This window comes from Vanacampus margaritifer, chromosome 4, assembly GCF_051991255.1.
Source record: "Vanacampus margaritifer isolate UIUO_Vmar chromosome 4, RoL_Vmar_1.0, whole genome shotgun sequence".
Lineage (NCBI taxonomy): Eukaryota > Metazoa > Chordata > Actinopteri > Syngnathiformes > Syngnathidae > Vanacampus > Vanacampus margaritifer.
In genome coordinates, this window is record NC_135435.1 from 20,678,124 (window position 1) to 20,701,288 (window position 23,165).

At 39.6% G+C, this 23,165-nt stretch overlaps 1 protein-coding gene across 3 annotated transcripts in view; it reads left to right on the forward strand.

Annotated features, from left to right (window-relative positions):
• mdga1 (MAM domain containing glycosylphosphatidylinositol anchor 1) overlaps positions 1-23,165 on the forward strand; it is a 173,729-nt gene that overhangs the window by 95,815 nt on the left and 54,749 nt on the right. For all 3 annotated transcript variants that reach the window (XM_077564192.1, XM_077564194.1, XM_077564193.1), the window contains 3 exons: positions 12,262-12,458; positions 13,695-13,827; positions 22,731-23,000. In XM_077564192.1, coding sequence (XP_077420318.1) covers positions 12,262-12,458; positions 13,695-13,827; positions 22,731-23,000 — 600 coding nt within the window. The remainder of the gene's footprint in view (positions 1-12,261; positions 12,459-13,694; positions 13,828-22,730; positions 23,001-23,165) is intronic.

Consider the following 23,165-nt stretch of genomic DNA (forward strand, 5'->3'; position numbering starts at 1 on the left):
ATTTCTTAACTCTTTGACTGCCAGACGTTTTCAGAAACGGGATGTCGCCAGTGCCATCCGATTTAAGCATTTTGACTGATCTTTCAAGGTCCACAGAAAATGTTGTGTTTGGACTATGGAAACACACATACAACCAAATGAAAGATTGAACTCTCATCTTTCAAAGTTTGTTTCTACCTTATTCCGTTCTTCAGTAATCAACAATAGAAAATGGTTAGTTTTTTTGAAACAAAAAGCGGAGAAAAGAGCTTTTTGTGAAACGATGTTATTTCATGCACTCTAGTGAATTGTACACTTCTTTTTGTCCATGAATGATGCCACAAACACCTAAACAGTGCTTTACTTCTGTAAAACGCTTTCACCAACAATGAAAAAGTGTTTTTAGTTTGCAAAATACGTTTATTTCCATTCAACAGTGTAACAATTTGACAAAACAATTTCGCAAACTATTTACAAATGTATGCAACTGTGGTACTACTTACAATTATGTGGATGTTTCAAATACAGTTTTTCTTTTTGTAACGCTCTCCTGCGTGCAAGGAGAGGGAGCAGGATTCGCACAACAGATTACTTTCACTTTCATTGTCCGTTTCGCGTGCAGACGTTACACTTTCTTGACGGTCTTTTTTTCCGGGGAATAAATAGCAAGTAGCAGACTGTACACACTCCTCCGATGAATATGCACTCGGGGCACTCTTCGTCGTCCGATTGAACGTCCGCCTGAGCGTGCTCGCTTGAGCTCCGCGTTTTCCGGTGTCAGCATCGCTAGCCCGTGAACCTTTATGACGTCGTCATAGCTACCGCGTCAACGCTTCCAACTTTGCCGTCAACCTCGGAGTCACCATCATCATCATCGATGATGATCATCGTCGTCATCAATGTGCTCTTTAGCGTTGAAAATTCCCAACTGTGAGCTGCTTGCAACATTGTCCGCTTCCTCCTCCATCTAGCTCCGCCTAACGTATTCTATTGCCGCGTCAATGCTTCCAACCACGGAGTCACCATCATCATCATCATCGATGATGATCATCGTCGTCATCAATGTGCTCTTTATCGTTGGTCGATGCTTTTCGTCTTTGAAAAAAACGGCTCTAGCGTGAGCTGCTTGCAACTGCCATTATGGCTTCTTCAGCCATTGTCCCCACAACACTCTAGCCCCGCCTCACGTCTTCTGCTGACGCTCACCCGATCTTGTCAAAAGAGAGTCATCGCTGCCCTCTAGGGGCCAAAAATAGTCATTAGGCTCACTAGACCTGCTTGAAACTTTCAGGACAGCTCCGCAGGCCTTCCCTGCACCCGTTTCAAAACAATTTTTTTTAAAAATGGGTGAACGTCTTTGGCGCTCCTCCGTAGGTTTTTGCAGAACATCATTTAACATCTTTGGCAGTAAAAGAGTTAAATGAGACATTTGGCATTTTTCTCATAATGTACAACAGTTCCCAGGCGTCATCATAACATTCCTGTAAAAAGCTGTATTCAAAATATACAAAAGGATCAAGAATTAGAGCACACATTCTATGTATTCTCAGCCAGATTTGCGATCTCATGGGGATGTGGCTGTTTCTGTTTGGTTTTGGCTGTCCATTGAAAGTTGCTCTGCATAGTAGATCAAGCCATGGCCGGAGTAACTCGTTGTGGGGGCGAATGGCATGTAAATTAACCACACGGTTACATAAGACTCGCCACACACACGACATGGCCAATACTGACTATGTTGCGTCGTGTGAGGTTCGACAACTATAGTTTCCTTGAGTGGCTGATCCCCGGTGTATGGTCTGGCACCGTCACAGATGTGGCGGCCAAATGGGGACTACTAAAATGGTAGATGTAAACAAAACTGAGAATAATTCATGCATTTTGTGTTATGTCCATGTAATATTTATTTGTAAGGATATATGTATATTATATGCTTATATTATGTAAACTTGCAATAGTGTAGGAGTTTAAAATGTCAATACTTTTTCCTACTCCTTTTCCGATCACGTGTAAATGCTATGCATTTTCAATTTATTTAATTAAAATTTTTCTAATTACTTTTTTCTTTTTATACATGTCTGAAATTAATTAATTAATTCATTCATGTTTTAAATAAATTCATTCCTTCATTCAAGAACGTGCAATTGTTTTTTGTTTTTTTCACGTGATCTGTAAATCAAAACATAAAGATATTGGATTAGGCTACTTAAAATTAGTTATAAATGAATAGAAAAGTAAAAAAAATCCAAATCAGAATCCATCCTTGATATGCATGAGTGCAATAGTTTCTGTAAATCGGTGTCGCCAGTGTCATGTTTTTTGCATGACTGTGCGCACCTGACGGCTTTGAGGGTGAACACTTCCCCACGTTATTCGTCAACACCCTCCAGACGCTGTGATGCGACACTGCCACACTGCAACACTCACTGTAAACAACAAAGCCCAAATGAGTGTCTTATTGCCTGGTATAATAAGTCATTCCGCCATTAATGTTTAATGGCATTTTGCAGGCTCGTCGCAGGCCAGCGCATAATTATGTCTTGTACATAACGTGTTGGCTCAGAGTAAATTGTGTATGCATAAGTTTGGGATGAAGACTTTATTAGTTCCCTGCAAACAAAGCCTTAAACGGGGTGCACGCATAAAATTTTTAAACATCTTAACACATTTTTTAATGTAAGAGAACCCACAAGCTGAGGACAAAAATTGCCGATTCAAGACAAAAAAGGAAAAGAAATTGAAGCTAAGCTAAATGCTAGCTTGTCAATCACTAACTACATTGCAGTTGCAAACTCATCTACTTCACATCACTTCCTTTTTTCCCCCTCTTTTTTGTATGTGCATGAGTATGTGCGTGTGCGTGTGTGTGTGTGTGTGTGTGTGTGTGTGAGTGTGTGCTCATTAATTCACCAAAACCTATTAAAATCCCATACCGTTCACCTAAACCGAATAGAGATAGAGTCGTGAGGTTATCAGGAGACCCGAGGAAGGATCAAAGAAAAGAAAGGAAAGCGAAATTCAGCACCGACCAGATATTACCTACTATCCACCAGGTTACCAACCAGAATCTTTCACCAACCCCAGAAACATCTAAATTCTAACAAATTAGGGAGCTCAAGAGACCAAAGTAAAGACTGAGGACAAGAAGGAAGGATGATAGATGAAGCAGAGTGAGATCCACAGACATCAGTCTCCACCGATTCAACGACCAGAGGAAGAAGCAGATTGTGTTTAAATTTCGGTAGATGCTGGTGTGGTGGATCTGGAAAACCTCCACCAAAGAGGAGAGCCGTTGGCCCCGGCCAGGACAGAGCAAGCACCCACAGGGCCCCCCAAGCCGCGGCAGCGCGAAGGCACAACCCCCGGGCCCCGCAGGGGCCACCAGCCGGAGAGCAGAGCCCGGAGCGCCCCCCCTACCCCAACAAGGCCCAAGCCCAACGCATCACTTGTCATCAATTGTCTATCATTCCAATCATGGAGTGCGTATCGCTGTGTTGAACACACACATCGTAAATATTGAACAGGTTTAATATTTGAGATTGTCAGCGCAAGGCTGCAGGTTGTGCCTGGTGACTGGCTTTGAGTGTGCCCATAGGTGCACACATGTCTGACACGTCTTCTGTCTTTGATAGGTTGTTACTCCTCAGGCGTGATGGTTTCTTAAAAAACTAAAATAAAAATCTTCCAGCTCGAAAAGCTTATGGTTCCCCTTCCTCCATTCACGCAGCCTCCACGACGGTCCTTTAGAAATATTCTTTGTGAACACAAGCCATCTGCTAAATGATGCAATGTCTTATTATCACAGGGGCAAAATGTTGTGGCTTAGAGTGAAGTGAGCTCAGGAATCTTATGCAATCCCGCCAGAGTGATGCAACTGACTAAAACAATATTTTCAAAAATATATATAATTAATAATGTCATTATTAAACTGTAGGTCACTGTGATTCACAAGCATGTGGAGAACAAGTTGGAATATCATAAGAATGCTCACTCTGTAATATACAGTATACCCTGTGGCACATATGCATTATTAAGCTAATGCATGGAATTCACACTTAAGTGCTTCCTAGCCTTCCCTTTTATCGCTATAATTACATAATGCTCCATTGCAGCACGGTGAAGCAGTGGTTAGCACATCTGCCTCATAATCGAAATGTTCTGGATCTCCACTCAGGCCATACTATATGGAGTTTATTTGTTCTCACCATGCTTGTGTGGGTAATTCTCCGGGCAATTGGTATGAGTGTATTTCAAGTTATTAAAATAAGGGGTCCTAAATGTAAATATCTACCTAAATATGAATCAAATTAATGAACACAAAATATCTTTTTTCTTCTTCAATTTTTAATCAATAAATCAATCTTTGCTCCTCACCTTCACCTTTTAAATACAGCCAATGCTCTCGTTATTTCCAAACGAGGGCCGTGCGCACGCTTCATGGCCTCTTTAGCGCTATGTCTATGCGAAGGATGCTGAATAATTGACGAGACGCGAAGCTGGATCAAATGGCAAGTCTGCCTCCCTGCAGGCACAGTCTTGTGCATTTTTTTTCATTTTCGCATTTGGTTGTGTGCACATTTGCGTATGCGGGCGCTTGTGGAAATTTGTCAGTGTGCGTGCGTGTGGTCAGTAATGCATAATAATGCATTTTTAACACATGGTTTTGAAAAAGAAAGAATTGTCTGACTGCTCGTCCAGATGGGAGAATGTTTTCATTTTGTGCCTTCTCAGCTGCCATATCACTTAGCGGACATGTGAGGTCAACAACTATCTGTTGTAGGACATTGTCTGTCCATCTCATTATGCTTGCAGGTGAGCTGGAGCTTATCCCAGTCAACTGCACGAGAGTGTATTTAGTCTGGACTGGCCAACCAATCGCAGGGCACATAGATACTCTCATATTCCATTTCATGGATTACATGATTTCAGTTATTCCAACACACATTTTTGGAATATGCAAATAAGCTGGAGTAACTTCAGAAAACCCACACAAGCATGCAAAAACTTCACACAGAAGGGCCGGAGCATGATTAAAGCCCCAAACCTCAGAACTGTGGGACAGAAATGCTAACCAACAGACCATGCTGCTGCCCTGTTGGTGGTCCGATTACCAAAGCCCGCCTCCCTTAGGATATGCCATAATTGAAATAGAAATTCAGTATCCAGTTTCAGGATTCCTCTGTCACTATAATGATGCGTTTATAGATTCAACGATGAAATGATGTAGCTGTTGTTAATCCTTTGAGCAATCAGTTTGAATGACTGATGTCCTTACATTTTGTGTAACCTCCTTTTTCTAATCATGTGGGTCGAATTTTTAATTATTCAACCTTTGCATCCAAATGCTGATATTGGATGGGTGTAGCATGTCAGCCACCTCGGATAGGCTCCAGCTTACCCCTTATTAATTTGATCTGTTTTGATCAAAACAACCGTGAGGTTGTGCGATGTCGAAGTGCCCTTGAGCAAGACAATGTATCCCAATTAGCTAAAAAAAAAAATAAGAAGAAGAAAAGTGCTGTATAAATAGCAATCCAGTCCATTCAATTGATTTATGTCATCAACATAAGATACAGTATATATAATGTGTGTTTGAATCAGCTAATCAGTGTATTTCTTGTCATTTCATTAGTGGAATGACAAAATGTGCCACCAGTCCAAGGGTTACTCGGGAATTTAGTGATACAATAAAACTTGTTGATCTGCTGTAGAGAAAGTAAATCATCTAGAAGAAGCAAAACTGTCGGCTTTTTTGTTGATCGATGGCAATGAAGCAAAAACACTCATTACCAATAATCATAATTTAACACACTTTTTAATGTTCTAGGAGGAGCTAAAAAGAGACAGCTGGCTGCAATTAAATATATTTATAATATTTATCCTGTAATGCACATCTTATCTTCCTGACCAACATCAATCCTTGATTAACTGAAGAGAAAATAGCTCCTCATTAAGCGCTATCATAAATGTAGGTTTGTTTGTTTTTTTAATCTGGTTTATGAGGCAAACTCATTGAAAGGAATTGTGCAGTGACCTTGAGTGAATCACCACCCGTTTCAAGTGTTTACTCAGATAAGTACATTTGCTTCTCTATGTTGGACGATAGCAACCAAACATTTCAAGCACATAATCAGTCTTGGCCACGTATACACACGTAGTGCGCACACCAGGCCTAATTCTCTTCCATGCCACGCTCTCACTCAATTGAGCCTGTCATCTTCTCTTTGCTCCTTTCCTTAATGGCCGTCTACTCCCTGAGTGCTATTAGGGAACAGAACATGATATTGGAAATCAAAGAGGATTTGGCGGCTCGGGGCGCAGTCGTCTTACGGGGAGTGGGCGGGGGTGATCGGCGAGCAGAGGTCAACTTGTTATAAAAACACAGCTGACTTGTTACGAAGGCACACTTGCTCAACCGTGGCTGCTACAATGGATTATTTCCCAGGAAATCACTGCCATGGTTCCTCTTGTATAAGCTGCGTAATGAAGGCATCGCGTCGTACCAATTTGCCGCCTTTGGTGCTACTTTTAAGTGGGGTACAGACACACAGGGGTATAGGGACTAAGCCCTGCCGCTATTAGCGAAAATCCTCGAGTAATTGACCTGCCTAAAAAAAAAAAAAAAAAAGGTTTATTATTGCCAGTAGATGCCACACGATGGCAGAAGCTCCTCAACACACGTTCACATAAAGTAGCTCCTTGGCATGCATAACATAATGCGACAAGATGGCATAAAATACTTCTATTGTTTTATCCAGAGTGTCAGTAAGGTGGGGGCTTTAAGACCCAGATGCGGGAAGGCAGAGCAAGGAGGCAGAGGTGCAGTCCAAAAAGAGGTTTTAATTTCTAATCAAAAAGCTAACTTCAAAGAACAAAATAAACTGAACTAACAAAACATGAAGCTAAACATGACAAAACAACTTAGGCAAAACTAACAACATGACATGGATCCTGATAAGGCAAAAAGGTCAGCGTGACGTGGCGAAAGACTTACGACAGTGGCAACAATGAACCGACACAGACAGGGGGGAGACAACCGACTAAATACACCAACACTAATGACATAACAAGACACACCTGGCTGAGGGCACTGATTGGATGACACATGAGGGTAATGGGGAAAGGTGGACACAATCAGGGATCAGGGTTGACAAAGACACCAAACAAGGAAGGGCAAGTGACCTGAAACGAGAGGAGTCAGACTTTTCACAATAAAACAGGAAATGACAAGACAAGGGGAAAACACAAGGAAAACAGAAGCTAAACATGACACGGAGTAAACAAGCCTGAAAATAAACATGACACAGAGCGGACGACTAGCATCTGGGCATGTTTTTTTTTATATATATATATATATATAACACCTCTCACTTTGATTCAACACAATACAAATGACAAGGAGATGAACAGCTACCAGATAAGCTATCAGTTAGCCTAGCTTTGTCCATTTCTTCAATTGCATCTCTTGCTTCTGTTATTTTCTGCCAGTTTGGACTCCTTACTGGCACAGGTCAGCCTTGGAACTATGAAAGGAATCATAAGTTGGTCATGAGAAAAAATGTACACGTTTTATTTATTTTCTTTTTTTTTCTCTCAATCCAAAGTATTTGTTGTTATACGTGCAGTAATGTCATTTTTCCCTTGCTGCACACTGCAGATATAAAAAGTGGTGCAAATCTTGGTGTATATTTGTACAAAGTAGTTGACAACAACAGCTGATTGTGCAACATTTAACAATCAGTGTGTAATTACATATGTACAAACCGAAAGAAACAGCATAGGAGGTAAAGCATTTGAGATCGTCCAGTAATCCTAAAGTCAGCTTTTTAAAACTCGCTTTCCCGTTGCCAGAGAGTTAACGCGACAAGTCTGGCATTTCACCCATTCTGCACCTGGAGCCTGAGGTGGGGTCCTTGAGGTTGGCAGCAGTTCTGTACAAAGTGTGCCGTGATCTTCTGAGCAAACTTCATCACTCTCTGCAGGCCTTTGTGACAATTATCACCTTTGTCAGGTTCTGTGTAAAAAGCAGTGGCTGCTTATTGCGATATTAAGGCTGTATCATATCGGGATCTAGAGGTGAAAAGGGCTAGAGAAATTTACAATTGTAACCAGGGTCGATGACGGAAATGTAATACAAAGGTGATTCACTATCAGAAGTTAACTAATGTGACCCATAACTTTTGTTGACAGCTGACGATATAGTGCTGAAATTTTAACTTGTTGTGTCACTCTGCTTCTCACATTTTTTTTTCTCTTAACACCCATTTTTGAGGCTCGCCTTCCTTTGGAATAAGTGTTGCCGGTGAAAAAAAAAACACTCGCAACGATGCGTAGTGTGTTCGTTTTCAGTGCACATCTGTACAAAATCTATCAAATCTAATGATGGCCTTCATACTAACAGAACATCGGTGCTAAAACAAACGTACAACCAGATACATATTTCAGGGTTCAACTCTCTCAAATGAAAACGCATTATGTGTGGGTATGTGGGGGATAAAGGGCTGAGTTTGGAATTCAGTAAGACAGTAAACAGATGTACATTAAACGCTGTGGCCAACAAAAGCAGGTGGGAGTGCAAGTGATCTAAGTTGTGTGTGTAAAAGGGAAGTCTGTGGGGAAATCAGAGGCTTCATTAAAGTTTCATATAGTTTTTCTGTACACTTGCAGTTTCATCTCGCCTTTCTTTACTCAGGCCCCACAACCGCCAAAGTTAGACTCAACGTGAGAGCTTGCTCAGTGTACTTATCATGTAAAACTAAACAATAAAATGTGGAGTATTGTTGTAGATAACAAAGACTATTATGTTCAGTTTTGATTGACAGTCAGAGAGATATTCATTTAAAAATATGTTTATTGTGGTTGTAGTTGCACTGCATCACATTGAGAGGCTCAACAATAATTAGCATGTACCTATTATTACAATATTTTATCCATTGTTTTAAAAAAAAGTAATTAAATAAATCACAATATTTTCACTGTGGAATAAATGGCTTGTATCTCAATACCCCCCCCCCCCCATGTTTTGTTGTTTTTCAGGTAAAGATAATTATCCGTGTTGAGTAAAAAAAAGAAAAAAAAACTATACCCCAATATTGCCTTTGTTTCTTTTGTTCAGAAAACACAAAACAAATTGTTTTTTATTTTTATTTTTAATTTTAAAAAATCACAATGTTGTTGCTGTACAATTAAAAGCTTGCAAATCTAAAATGTATTTATTTCTTTACTTCTTTATTTATTTATTTTAATGAATGAAAGATAGTTACTGGTCAGTCACAGTAAAGTGCTTCACTTCAGTTCTGCATCTATTTCACTTTTCGCCCAAGGTCAAATAGGGTCCAGCTCCCCACAACCCAAAACAGGATAGAAAATGGATATATATAAGGGAGAAATATTTTCATTGCTTTTAGGTCAAAAATATGAAACCTATAAATTCATAATTGTTGAGGAAAATACAATTTACGACACTGAAAATGTACCACTGTACACCACTAAGTCATTTCATAAAAGTCCTTCAGAAGTCAAAACCTACTTGGCACGTTTATTTGCCACTCACTCCTCAATCGATCAAATAACATGATCCTTAGTGACCATCAAGTAATTTCCTTGAGAATCTACTGTCTCTACTTGTTTGTGTATGTGTCAATCTTCCACGGACAGAATGACAGCACTCTTCTCCCTTCTGTCACACAGACACACAAACTTGTATTAGACATTCAGGTCTACCGCTACACTGCAAATAATCCACCAGGCAGGGACACAAATCTCGTCAGCCTGAACACAATCCCCAAAATCAAGTAAACAAATTTGAATGTGTTCATCTTTACTCTTTTGCCAGATCTCCTTCACACACACTCACACGTTGACAGTGCCAAGACGAGGCATGCAGATACCTTTGATAAGCGCCCAGCTTTTGAAGGCCTGTTGCTGGCATCGCCATCTCGCAGCGCCCTGTGCTGCCTCGCTGTGTCGCTTCCTGCTGGGCCTTTTGTCGCGAGCGGCGTGTTGTCGTTATCGGAACGAGGGCGTCCGCGCTGAGATGAAAGTGAGGGAAAAACAGGTGAACACTTCAGAGAGTGTTGAGCAAAATCTCAGCCAAACAGATCGAGAGCAACTTTAGTATGAGAGATGTATTAGAGTAAGCAGCTTAGTTGGGTCACTCACAGTACGCCACACTCAGGTATTGCTTGAATTTGAACTTTTTTTGGTTGAATTTAGTGGAGGAGCATCTGCTATGCTGGGTGATCATTATAATATCTGAACAGCATTACGTGCCAATTTTGGGCAATGGTACATTAGATTTTGCTTGAAAGCTATATGTAGTTAGCAAAACCCCCAAAACCATCCAGTAGTCTTTATTGTTGTTGCGATGAAATGCTGTCGCAGATTTTTGACCTAAGTAGTCTATTGCAGTTTGGGTTGAAAATCAGAACAACAGAGTTATCTGGCTTTGACCTAAGGGAATTTGCAAAAGGGTATGACGGTAGATTTGTGCCGAAATTCCATAAATATGAGGGGAAATATGGTGTTTTGTGCATAAAAAAATACTGTATGTACAATACACTGCCTCACACTTGTGATATGTGACCAAACATTACTAACAACAATTGTCAACCAATCAGGAGTCAGACACTAGGACAAATGCTGATTGGCTGCTCAACATCCAATCAGACAACATTTTTGGAGTTTACTACTACTCTATCTTGTTGGATTTGTAGTGTCCGTATCTCTAGTCATATTTTGTCAGGCAAACTGAAGTACTTTTATGGTGAAACCTTGTTGTATTACAGTAGTGAAGCAGATCCTCACTGATTTCTTGCTTAGCAAAAGAAAGAAGGAAGCCAAATTTGGAGGTTTTTTTCATCCCCTTTGGGCAAAAGAGTATTTTTTATTTTTTTTTTTAGATTTAGTTTTTGGGATAAATCCAATTATTCTGTTGTTTTTGTCCAACTTAAAGAGGAAGTCCCCCCCCCTCTTTTTTTTTGACAATAATATGTTCTATCCAGCCCCACTGGTCTAAATATAGTATTCAGGTTAATATTATATTAGTAGAATATGAGTTAAGCAGCAAAATCTAGCAGTTTTAATCAATATTAGAAGGCAGCCAATTTACCACTTCCTGCCGAGTGAAAATGACATCACAGTTGCTCAAGTCTCAGGTAACAGCCAATCACAGCTCAGCTTCAGAAAACAGGTGAGCTATGATTAGTCGTTGCCTGAGACCTGAGCAACCGTGAAGTCATGTCGACAGCAATGAATAAAAATGGCTGGATTTTGCAGCATAACTCATATTCCACGAATGTAATATTAATCAGAATGTCATGTTTAGACTAGTGAGGTCACAAATAACATATTATTGTCAAGAAATGTTTAAGGTTGACTTCCCCTTAAGGCGTATATTTTATTATTATTAATTAGTATCTTTATAAATGTTCAGAATTAAGATGTGGTAATCTTCCTTCATCTACATGCTCCTGTCATTGTTTTTAACTAACTACAATTATTTATCACTCATGTTTTAATTACTGTTGTGTTTACGTGTCATCTGTTCTGGTGATCTACAGCAACCAGGGGCATTGAAACCACATTTGCGTGTAACGCAACCCATTCGTGACGATGTTGCCTTTTCCAGCAGCACACAGGATCTAGCATGCATAATCTACACATTGTTTCCTCTTAAATATGTCAGATTAAGAATGCAATCAGTCCAGTACATGTACAGCACTTGTCTTGTTACTTTACCACGCTCACAAGATGGAGTCGAGGAACACACAGCAGCGACAAGGACGAGTCAGTCCATTCCCAAGAGATAGAATGCGGCAAAGTGTGAGGAATGACCCACGTATGTGTTTTCATCGCATATTATTTCAATTTGCCCGCATTAAATACACATAACTTGCCGCAAAGGCGTTCTCATGAAGTGAAAGGAGGGGATAGGGAAGGACGGATGCTGATGAGAAGTGACAGTGAATTTTGGAGAAATGGCAGATAGTGAAGATGGTGAAATCGCTTCCACCGTGGGAAAGGGAGATGACACTAGCATTCAGGATGTCAACACGGAAGCAAGGCAAATTGTCGGAAGAAGCAAATGGCAAAAAAAGAAACAGATTGGGCGTTTAGGATCATGTGTGCAATGATCAAGAGGCAAGTGCTTGGGCATCTTTGGTTAGTGTAAACAGCGGTTGTTTGTCTTCATTTGCAGTTTATTATTAACACTGTTACTGTTACTTCAATGTATTCTTCCTAGGCATTAAATGGTGCGGTCTTATTTGCTATAATATTTTTCAGACTTGGACACACCAGTTCTGACTGTTCACCAGACCATCAGTGACGTCCGTGGCAGCTACTACCAGGAGAAGACCGTGTTCCTTCGCTGCACCGTCAACTCCAACCCGCCCGCTCGCTTCATCTGGAAGCGTGCTAACGTGCTCATCGAACAAAGCAAAGACAACGGCGTGGACATCTACGAGCCACTTTACACTCAGGTACCAAGCGCTCTCTGTATTTGCTGAGCAACTCTACATTTACCTATCAATCAATCGACCAAAGCAGACTAAAGGAATTTTCTGGTCTGAATACACATCACATGACAAACAACCTCCCTGTCTATCATATGACCCAACCAGGTCTTAAACGACTAACAGAACCAACTAGCATCATATCTCTTGCCAAAATCTAACCAAATGTGCTGGATTTTGTTTAAAACCCTGGAGAACCCATGGGGTCAAATTTGGCCCCTATGAATTCTGCTACTCAAATAACAAAGACCTTTATTTTTATTTATTTTTTTTATACAAATTTAACTTCAAAAGTCCAGAGTGCCACTTCTGACCCCTGCATGGGCCATCTAGTGGATGAATATTGCACTTACATGAGCCAGAGTGGTGGTGACAAGATGGCTGGTAACATGCTGTTTTGTTGAGCTGGAAATCAATCCAAACAAAATCATCTTCTCAGCAAACCATCAGATGGTAAAATTGTGTTATTTTTGTTAATCTATTTCATATCATGTTGCAGAATGCCAAGGAGTATGTTTTATATATATATTTTGATAAATTAGCAACTCTAGTTCAAAAAAAGGGTTAAAATTGAAAAAACATATATTTTGGTGTTCAGTGAACTCATAGTCATTTAATGTATAATTCATAATTATCCAAAGAAGAAAAGGGTTCTTGGGTTCTCCAGGGTTAAATAACAGTAACCTACAACGTCCTTTATAAGTGGTTTAAGCAAGCCACGCAATCAGTCACTGATCACAGTGATCAGTAAGTTGCAGTAAACAAAGCAAACGTCTTCAAGCCGGATCTCCCAGTCTGAAAGGGCAAGCACAACGGCTCAGTATCAGTCAACCACAAAGCAGATTCCCTGGAGTTCAATTGTCCTGGCAGCAGAGTATGCTACTCGTCAAGACTGGCTAAGAATTGATTAGCCCAGCATCTGCAGTCTTATATGGTATCGAACAAACGCAGCAGGTACTGAAACGGTGGGGAACATAGTGGAGAGAACACAGATCTGCCATCGCAGTGGCAATCTTGTGTCTGTTGGAAATAATTGGGGCATGTGTTTGTATGGCTCATAAGAAATGGAAGACATCTTTCAAACAAGATTTCAATATGCTTTTAGGGGAAAAAAATCAAATTGAGCCAATGAATTTTGTCTTCTTCTTCATTAGGTCAAGTCCAGCGTAAGCATCAAAACATGTTTGTTCTTTTCCACTTTAGGGTGAGACCAAGGTCTTGAAGCTGAAAAACCTGAGAGCAAAGGATTTTGCCGATTATACCTGCCAGGTGTCGGTTCGTAATGTGTGTAACATTGAAGACAAGTCAGTCACCTTCAGGCTCACAAACAGCACGTGTAAGTAAAAACACACGGAGCAAAAAACACACACGCTGTGTTGACCAATTACATCTGTCCTCTTTATTTCTCAACCTTCTATTCCTCTCTATCCTCCTCATTCTGTGTTTGTTCTTCTGCCTTTTCACTCGCCCCTCAAATTTGATCCATCTCTCCTCTCGCCCGCCTCCCGGTTCACCCAATTGTCAAGCCGTCTTGTTGAAAAGGCATCACAGGGCCGTCAGCTGCAATTCAGTTGTCACGTTGCCTGTTATCTCCAATTCAGTCGGCAGCGTTCTTTCCATCTCCACACCGCCGCCCAGCAACAACATTGCCACTGACAGCTCCGTCAGACTCGTTATGGTCAAACTGATACACTGCAAGGGGAAGCCCTACTTTAGCCGTTCTTTTTTTATTCTTGAAGATGGCTTATTGTTTTTATGTGCTATTCTCTGCTTTTTACATCCCTCTGTTTCTGCTACCAACCATATGAGTTTATCTATGTGAACATTTCAAGAGAAGCATCCAACGACTGATAGGCCTGATAAGTCAAAGGAAAGCTTGCTGTAGTTCAGGTTACAAACCCTCATATCTATCTATCTATCTATCTATCTATCTATCTATCTATCTATCTATCTATCTATCTATCTATCTATCTATCTATCTATCTATCTATCTATCTATCTATCTATCTATCTATCTATCATCCGTCCATCCATCTATCTATCTATCTATCTATCTATCTATCTATCTATCTATCTATCTATCTATCTATCTATCTATCTATCTATCTATCTATCTATCTATCATCTGTCCATCTATCATCTGTCTATCTATCTATCTATCTATCATCCGTCTATCTATCTATCATCCGTCTATCTATCTATCTATCTATCTATCTATCTATCTATCTATCTATCTATCTATCTATCTATCTATCTATCTATCTATCTATCTATCTATCTATCTATCATCCGTCCATCTATCTGTCTATCATCCGCCCATCTATCTGTCTATCCGTCCATCCATCCATAGCCTACTGCACCACAACAACTTCAGTGAAAGTTAATCATGTGTGAAATTTCCCTGTTGTGAGTTTGGAACCAGTAAATTCACTTCGCATTATTTCATTTAAAAACTTTTTTCTTTTTTTGATAGTGAACAGCTCAAAAGTCCACCAGCCTCATGCAACAAATTGTGTTCAAAGTTTTAGGTACCGTCCTGATTGTTGTCATTCTCAGCCTTTATTAGTAATAAGAAACGCTACCCTTTAAACTGCAAAATGACCTCGTAAAAGAGTCATAGTATTTTAATGGTAGCCTTTGCTGGAGGTTTTACATGAGTCCTCTTGAATTGGGTTTTTAATGGGAAGATAATCATTTGGGCTCTCCTTTCAAATGGAGAGGAAACGTGGACTAGAAAATAGATTGGGGTCACAAAATTAAAAATAAAAACACAAAGAGAAGAAAAAGAAGACTGAAAAAGCAGATACGGGAAAAAAAAAAGCAGAATCAGGTTAATAAATGATTACTGGCTGACCTGACATAAATTAAGATTATGCAATAGGTCTTTGTCTCATTAAGAGAAGCCAGAGATGTATTTGTCCACCTGCTTTGTACAGTTAACAGTTTATTAAATAATCTCGGCTCCATCCTCTTTCTGTCTCTCTCACACACATGCAGGCATGCACGCACGCACGCTCACACAAAGCTTGATGTTGCCGCAAAAGCTCACTGAGTTGCCAAAACAATCTTGTCTGTCTGAACCTCACAGCTTCAGAGTGACGACGAATCCACTGCTCTGTGTGAATGTCTGCATGTATTTGTGCGTATTATCAAAAGTTCTTGTTTTGTAAGATGTGAAGCAGTTAAATGAGAGTTAGTCAACTTTATTTGCAATGACTGCAATGCAGTAAAATGAAGAGAACTCATTACATTTTTACTCCAACCTGAAATTGTATTAAAGTGCACACACTGTAAAATTGTGCTCATTTTTAAAACACATCTTTTAAATTATATTGCATTTTTTCCCCCTCGAGACTTATTTTTTATAATTACATTATACCTTATATTTAAGATAAAACGAGTCTCAGCACTCAGGAGACATTAATGGGCTATAAAGTGACAAGTGTAGTAAAATAGGGTCATGAATTCCATTATATCTAGCAACATTACACATTATAGCAGTCCCTTATCAGACTGATTTGAAATGGCATATTAAAATCCCATCCTCATAGTAAAAACAACAAAAAGGATGACAACAAGAGACAGTAATCAAAGTAAACAGAGGCCAAAAGGTACACTAACAAACGGAGAAACAGAACCTGTAAGACGAAGACAGTTGTGTTCATCCTCCGCCATGTTTACTTTTTATTATTCCCCGCCGAGCTTCCGTGTCTCCTTGCGGCGTCACTCACCGCGTAGATTACATCGCCCCAACTGGGTCACGCCATCACTGTGGTGGGACAAGGGGATTGATTGATTTTGGGATCATAATCCCAGTCCTACCACTTACTGACGGCAGCTGCCAAATCCTCTTCCTCCCTAAGAGAAACGCAGGGGCATCGATGTGGTGGGTGTGGGGGGGGGGGGTGGGGGGGTGAGGTCATGCTATGTTAGGCAACAAAATATTAGGTTGTCTCAAAAGTACATCAACGGTCTTATGGAAGCTTGACAAGAATCTCTCCAGTCTGACTTTTCTCCATTTTTTTTAAACCCTCGGTGGTAATTGGACCTCCAACCCTGCTGTCACAAAGCCAAGTCCTTGTGGACCGAGCTACTGATGCCCCCCATAAATGTTTAAATATTATCATTACATGTCTGTGCTGATTGGCTAGGAGATGCCATGTGATTTCACAGAGGTCATTTTGGGTCAAGTTTGAATACCGAACTAAGTTGCTGAATATCCCTGCGTGAAGGGTTAATACATTATTTAAAAATTTAACAGGAGTGCAGTGGAAGTGAGAAAAGCCATTGACACACTTTACAGTAACTTTAGCATTTTTAAAATAGACCTGTTAATTACTATTAGGTGGATTGTCATTTATTTAATTTCATCAACAAATTTGTTGTCAAAGGTAAGCATAATTACACAGTGGTAGTAGTTGTCTCTTTAAAATGCACCTTGTTTGTTTTTAGTGGCAACATTATGAGCTATTCACTTTTCTTTATCGTTATGGTAAATGCTTTATCTGGCCTGTTAAATGGATATCACTCTGACAGTGTCAATAAACACTGAGCGTGGTTATCTTTGAAATGCAGACTTGTTTTATGTCGCCCTGGTATATTGGATGCTATCGTAATGTGCACGTGTGCCTAATATTGTGGCAAGTGAGTACAAGGATATGAGACTGAAGAGCCTGTCGTGCAGAGGTGTGTAAATGGTTGACAACGTGACAGAGGGAAAATGGAGAGTCGAGTACAAGAGAACGCGTGTTGAGGATGGAGACATTTGTTACCTGCTTGTAAAGTGCGATGCCGCACACAAATCCCATTAGTTTGGGGACGAGCGGCGGCTGATCCCGCTGTCGCCATCACGCACACATCCCTAGGAAATTGAAGCTATAATTCTCAAATCCTCACTTCCCCTCCTTGATTCACTTATCTCTTCATTCACATATTTGGTTTTCTCCACATAACACACCTTATTTTTCATCTTTTCTATTTTAAAGTGACAATGCTTGGTTTGGCCAATAAGCATGCAGTGACCATTTATGTGATGGAGTGTTTATTGGGAACCATACTGCTGACGTAATCAGGATGTATGGTCCACAAGATGACATTGTGCAATGGATTTTCGGATTGTTTGGCTATATCGTGTTCCAATACCAGTGGATTCCTATATTGTATAGCTTATTTTCATAATACTGTACTAGGTCAGATAAAAAAAATATATATAAAAAAGAATCATCAATATTTGGGGTTTCTGACATTTGGAGTGATCTGTCCAAAAATTGTGAGACTGTTTTAACTAACATTTTTGTACTCTAAGTTAATGTTCAATTTTAAGGCGTTTAGGAATGTTAGTCTTCAATGAAGTTAAGACACTATTGTGCACTATTCTAATAACGAAACAATAAGGTTAAGGGTTTAAGTAGGGCTGGGTATCGATTAAAATGTCCTCAATCGATCCCATTTCGATTTGATTCAGTTCACTTCAATTCAATCCGACATCAATTCTTCTTAAATATCAAGGACATGATAAAAACTCCACAAAGATTAAATTCCAAATTACATTTGTGGAGGCAGTACAGACGCTCCCCACCTTACGAACGAGTTACGTTCCGGACGATCGTTCGTAAGGTGAATTTGTTCGTAAGTTGCTTCAGTGCTATATTTTGTATTATGATTTATGTTTAAAGCCTATATAAGTATATTGAAGGTTTATATAAGTATGTTTAAGGCTTGTACAAGTAACCTGCATTGGTTTGTACTGAAAAAAACTTTTAATAAAATGGAGAGAATAAGTACAGTACTGTACTGTACTACGTATGTTAGAGAGAGAGAGCGAGACACACACACACAGTATGTACATGTACGTAATAAGATAAATAAAAGGAAGTTTAACTTACTTTTGGAAGATGTACTCGATGCTTAAGGAGATGATGGAGGAGGAGGAAGAGGAAGATTTTATATCATGAGAGATTCTTCGTCGTCGCTGGAATCGGCTTCAAAAGTTATTTCCTGCTTCATGGGGACCGGCGTTTCTTCCTCCTCCTCCTCCTCGCCACGTTGCTCAGCCTCCAATGAGCTCTCACAGCGCCAATCGTCGGTATTAGCGGCGGAAAGAAGCACTACGCGCAATACAAAATCTAACTTACAGCATTTCTTTCCAAACATTTTTCGACATACTGTACGCGCAGAAATGTTCGTATGTACCGTTGTTCGTAACTCGAAAGTTCGTAAGTAGGGGAGCGTCTGTAACTGGTTAAATGATTTATTAATGAAAGTAACACATGTTATAGTCTCTTAAATGTGACACAAATACTGACATCAGCAAGGATGAGCTGAAAAAAAAACTCTAATTCAATAGTTACTTCTAAATTCATGTAAACAGTAAATTTCAAGTAAACAGTAAGATTTAAAAAAATAAAATAAATAAATAAAACTTAACATTCTATTTTCTTATGAATTATGGGAAACAAGAGATATTAAAATAATCAATTCATGGTTTTATGAATCGGGTTTGAAAAGGAAAAATCTATTCAATATTGATTACTGTACTCTTTTTTTATATTTATATATATATTTTTTAAACCCAGTCCTAGTTTTAAGTATTGTGGCTGTTTGTCCATGGGACAAAATTTATATTTCTGTTATTTCTTATGGGAAAAACTGCTTCAAAATTGGTAACTGGTCACTAGCAGCCTAAAATGGAGTTCAACTGTAGCACGATTTGTTTCACTGCACTCTTCGATGTTTAAAAATGTTAATACATCCCTTCCCATGTAACCCGGCTGTTGGGATAATAGCTCAACTTTGGACACACTAGACTAGCCAAAAGTGAATTATCGTTAAAAAAAATGAGAATGCACACGTGTCCATGGAATGCTGCATTGATTTTTAGTCGGTTGGACATGTCTGAACACAGCAAACACACACTGGTACAGACTGAATTAATTGTTCCAGTACAGGTGTAGGAGCTCTCTACATGGTTTACATGTCATGTGATTGCCATCCGACCTCAGTCTGTAACTGGCTACATATGATCACGTTTGTAAACAAACCCCCCTGTCGGCGACTCCTATTTGTATTTTTCTACGCAGCGTGTGCCTGCTAGCACAACATTAGCGATAACTTCAGCAACTAACAGATCACATGAGGTGTTAGATCTCCTGCCACCACACTCTAAAATCATTATAATGACAAAACTACAGGAGGTGTGTAAGCAGATTAGACTGTTGACTTAACGTGCACGTCTTTGTAGTTCGCACCTGCATCCATGCTGAATATTTGCTACCTTGTTTTGCTTAGTCGTGTGATATCAGCATGTGTTCAATTGAGGATAATGTGCTTTTAAAGTGCACTTAGCTATTTGCTGGTGCATTGTAGTCTGCTAGACGTACCAGGTAATTATGGAAATTTGAAACAAACACCAGGTTTGCTTAATTTTTTATATGTTTTGATTGCTTCACACTTGCTAGTTCTTGCTAGCCCCCGAATACGACAGGTATAAGGAGAGCTCTGGAGAGATCTACACAGTATAATCTCATATTCTGTAAGCACAAGTAAAAACGCTGGTGCTTGACAATGACTCCCTACTGTCTCTTAAAGGACAAAACAGCATTACAAGATTTGTTCCAGTGCTTAGCAACTCCTTCACTTAATTACCTTAATACCGAACAACGTGTTACCAGACGTTTTTCAGTACTCTTGAATTACTATAGATTGTCCATCGGTGTTCACTTTTCACAGTACACACAACAATAGGATTTATAAGCCATTGATTGAATCATATTTATTGCACACTTGTCCAAACCACACATTACCGGGGATGAAGAAGGAGCTGCACTAATCGATGAGTGGCTGAATAAACTCTCCTGTCCTTCATATTGACTGGCGAGCTATGTCTGCTCAAATTTGCTCAAAAGCTATAAAACACTGTGTGCTCAACAGTTTTCCAGACATGTCCTCCTTTAGGAGAAATAATTGTGATGCGCCGATGTCAGTTATTAGTAGTCAAGGAGACGGATATTTCAAGCCACCACCATTTGCAGTAAAAGAGAAAATATCTTTTAATTTTAAACGCATAAAAAATTTACAGCTTTGTTTAGTAATTCTAACAAAAATTGCAGGGCGCTTTCAGGGTCATCAGCTTGTGTTAAGATAATTTAAAAGTTAAGCAAGTAAAAAGTTCCCTAAAGTTTTCCACTGTAGATAGTTTTCCAAAATTTCAACATCATTTGTTAATTTAAATTTGTCTTTATTTTTAAAAAATAAAAAGGTGTAGGGTGTTCCCAGTGTCAGCATCATTTTATATAAAGTGGAAATTTGAATCAATCTCACTGAGTGACAAATGCATGCAAATGTAGCTAATTTGGGGTTTACGACAGGGTCCGAAAAAGGTTTCAAAAGATTTTCGCAGACAGTGAAAAATAGTCTGAATTTGTTCGAAATCTCTTTGCGACAAGTGAAAACTGTTTGTGAACATTTTACAAATCCTGATGAAAAACCTAAATTCCCTACGTTCGCAAGCATTCAAGATGCCAGCTTTATCGGTCTTCAGTCATAAACAGGCCAATGCCGATATTTGTCAAAATGCCAAATATATCTGCACCGATAATCGGCCCGGTCTATCCCCAGTCGAAAACAATTTTCTTAAGTGGTAGTGGTGGTGGGTGGTACTGTAGGCTATATGCTTAATTCTAGAAAACAGGTTAGTTAGGCATTTTTGACCTCAGACAGGATGTAATCTATTGTACTGTAGCAGATATTTTGACTCCTTAGTGTGTACTGTATACATACTGTATATACAGATAGTAGATGATGTAAGTAAAACGTTCTTCTGCCAAATAGATTTTGTTTGTTGTCCGGACTGCTGCTGAAAGTCAAATGATCAATTCACAAACAAAGCAAATGGTAGCTTATCGTGGGCCGTCAGCCATGCTTTTTGTTTACTTTTGACTGGGACGTTTTAAGGTCGAAGCTTGAAAGCTGCCGATGAATTCTTTTTTTGCTTCTGCAGTCTTGAATGTGACATAAGCAGTCATTTCCTGAAGGTCAAACTACACTGGAGGCTGATACACAAAACAACAATCCCATAAGTTTTGTGCCTAAAATGCATAATTATAGATGAATGTATTCATATGTATGTATTGGCCTGTGTGCCATAAATGTTGATCAACAAAGGTTCCAATGATGAGTATTTTGTATACGCAAAACCTAATGTAATAATATTGTACACATTAAACTAAACTTAAACCAAATAATTTTCTGTGAATACAATTAATAATAATAAGCAACCATGAGCGTCGATCTGAGGATAAAAAAAGGGAAGTCCTTCCGGGGGCCCCAAACATTTTGGGTGACCCCTAAGAAGACGGCCCTTCATGATATCATTATGGGGTCCCTACTTGGGACCCACAGCTTTTTACGTTGCGTGTTTTTTGTTGTAATGGAACAGGAGCAGATAGAGCTATAAAATGGAAGCTATTCCATTGAAGTCGTTGTCAGCTCGCTAGGAAATTTAGCTAAAGAGAAAACACCATTAGCGTGTGCTTGTGTGTGTTCCGTTGTCATCCAAATTCTTGTGTGCGTGCAAGCGTGTGTTCTTTGCGTTTTGCTTTGACACGCAGCTTTTTTCTTTAGTGTGATGTGCACTTGTTGAATTTAGCCGATCTGGTAAAAATGATTGGTTGAATGGATCTCCTAAAAAAAAAAAAACTATTAGAGGAATGGATGCCTTCAGTACTTTAAGGGTGGATTAAATTTCTGTCTGATAAAATCCTCAAATCTGCTTTCAATTCATGCTGTATTCTCCTTCTGCCGGCACAAATATTACCTCGTAAGCATCTTCTCAAGTATGTCGTCACACTGTGTGATACCCGCATATCGATCATTAGACCATATGTGATCACTTTATACCTGACTTTTGATCAGCAAAGGCCAAATTATAGATTATGATGAGTTTTCCGCCACAATTTGTTCCAAAAACTGTGGAGGCCAACAATCATTAGTTAAACCCGAGCGAGACAGAAGTTGCATAACAGCAGTTCCACCTCAAATCGAAGCAATATAGAGATAAATCAATTCTTATGCTGCAACCATAATGTAATCACAGTAAGAAACACCTTTGACAAGTATAACGTATTGAGGTACCCTACCTCATTAGAATTTTAATTTCTTCAGGTTTCATCATCAAATCATTCATTATATATGAAGCGAAAGTCCAAATTAACAGTTCACTATGATTGCGTCACTTTCCAGCTCCGCCGATGATCCGGCTGTCCGTCAACGACACGGTGGTGTCCGATCCCGGGCAGGATGTGGTCATCACATGCGAAGTGACCGCAGGTTTCCCGCCGCCCACTGTGATTTGGTCGCGGTACCCGGGACCCCTTCCCCTCAACGCCAAGGTTCGAGGTGCCCAGCTAACTCTGAGGGCCGTCACACCGACCGATGCGGGCTTCTACAACTGCACGGCTGTCAACAATGTGGGCAACCCCGCCCGTAAGAACATCAACGTCGTTGTCAGGAGTAAGTATTCAAATGATTTACATTCATATTTATTTAGCTCAGTTAAAGCGCTTGTGCAGGATCATTTTAACACACTGGTCAACGAGTGTGTACGAGAATAAATAACAAATTTGCATACTGCAGACTAAAAGAAGATTTACAATAAAACAAGGTTGATGCCTTGAG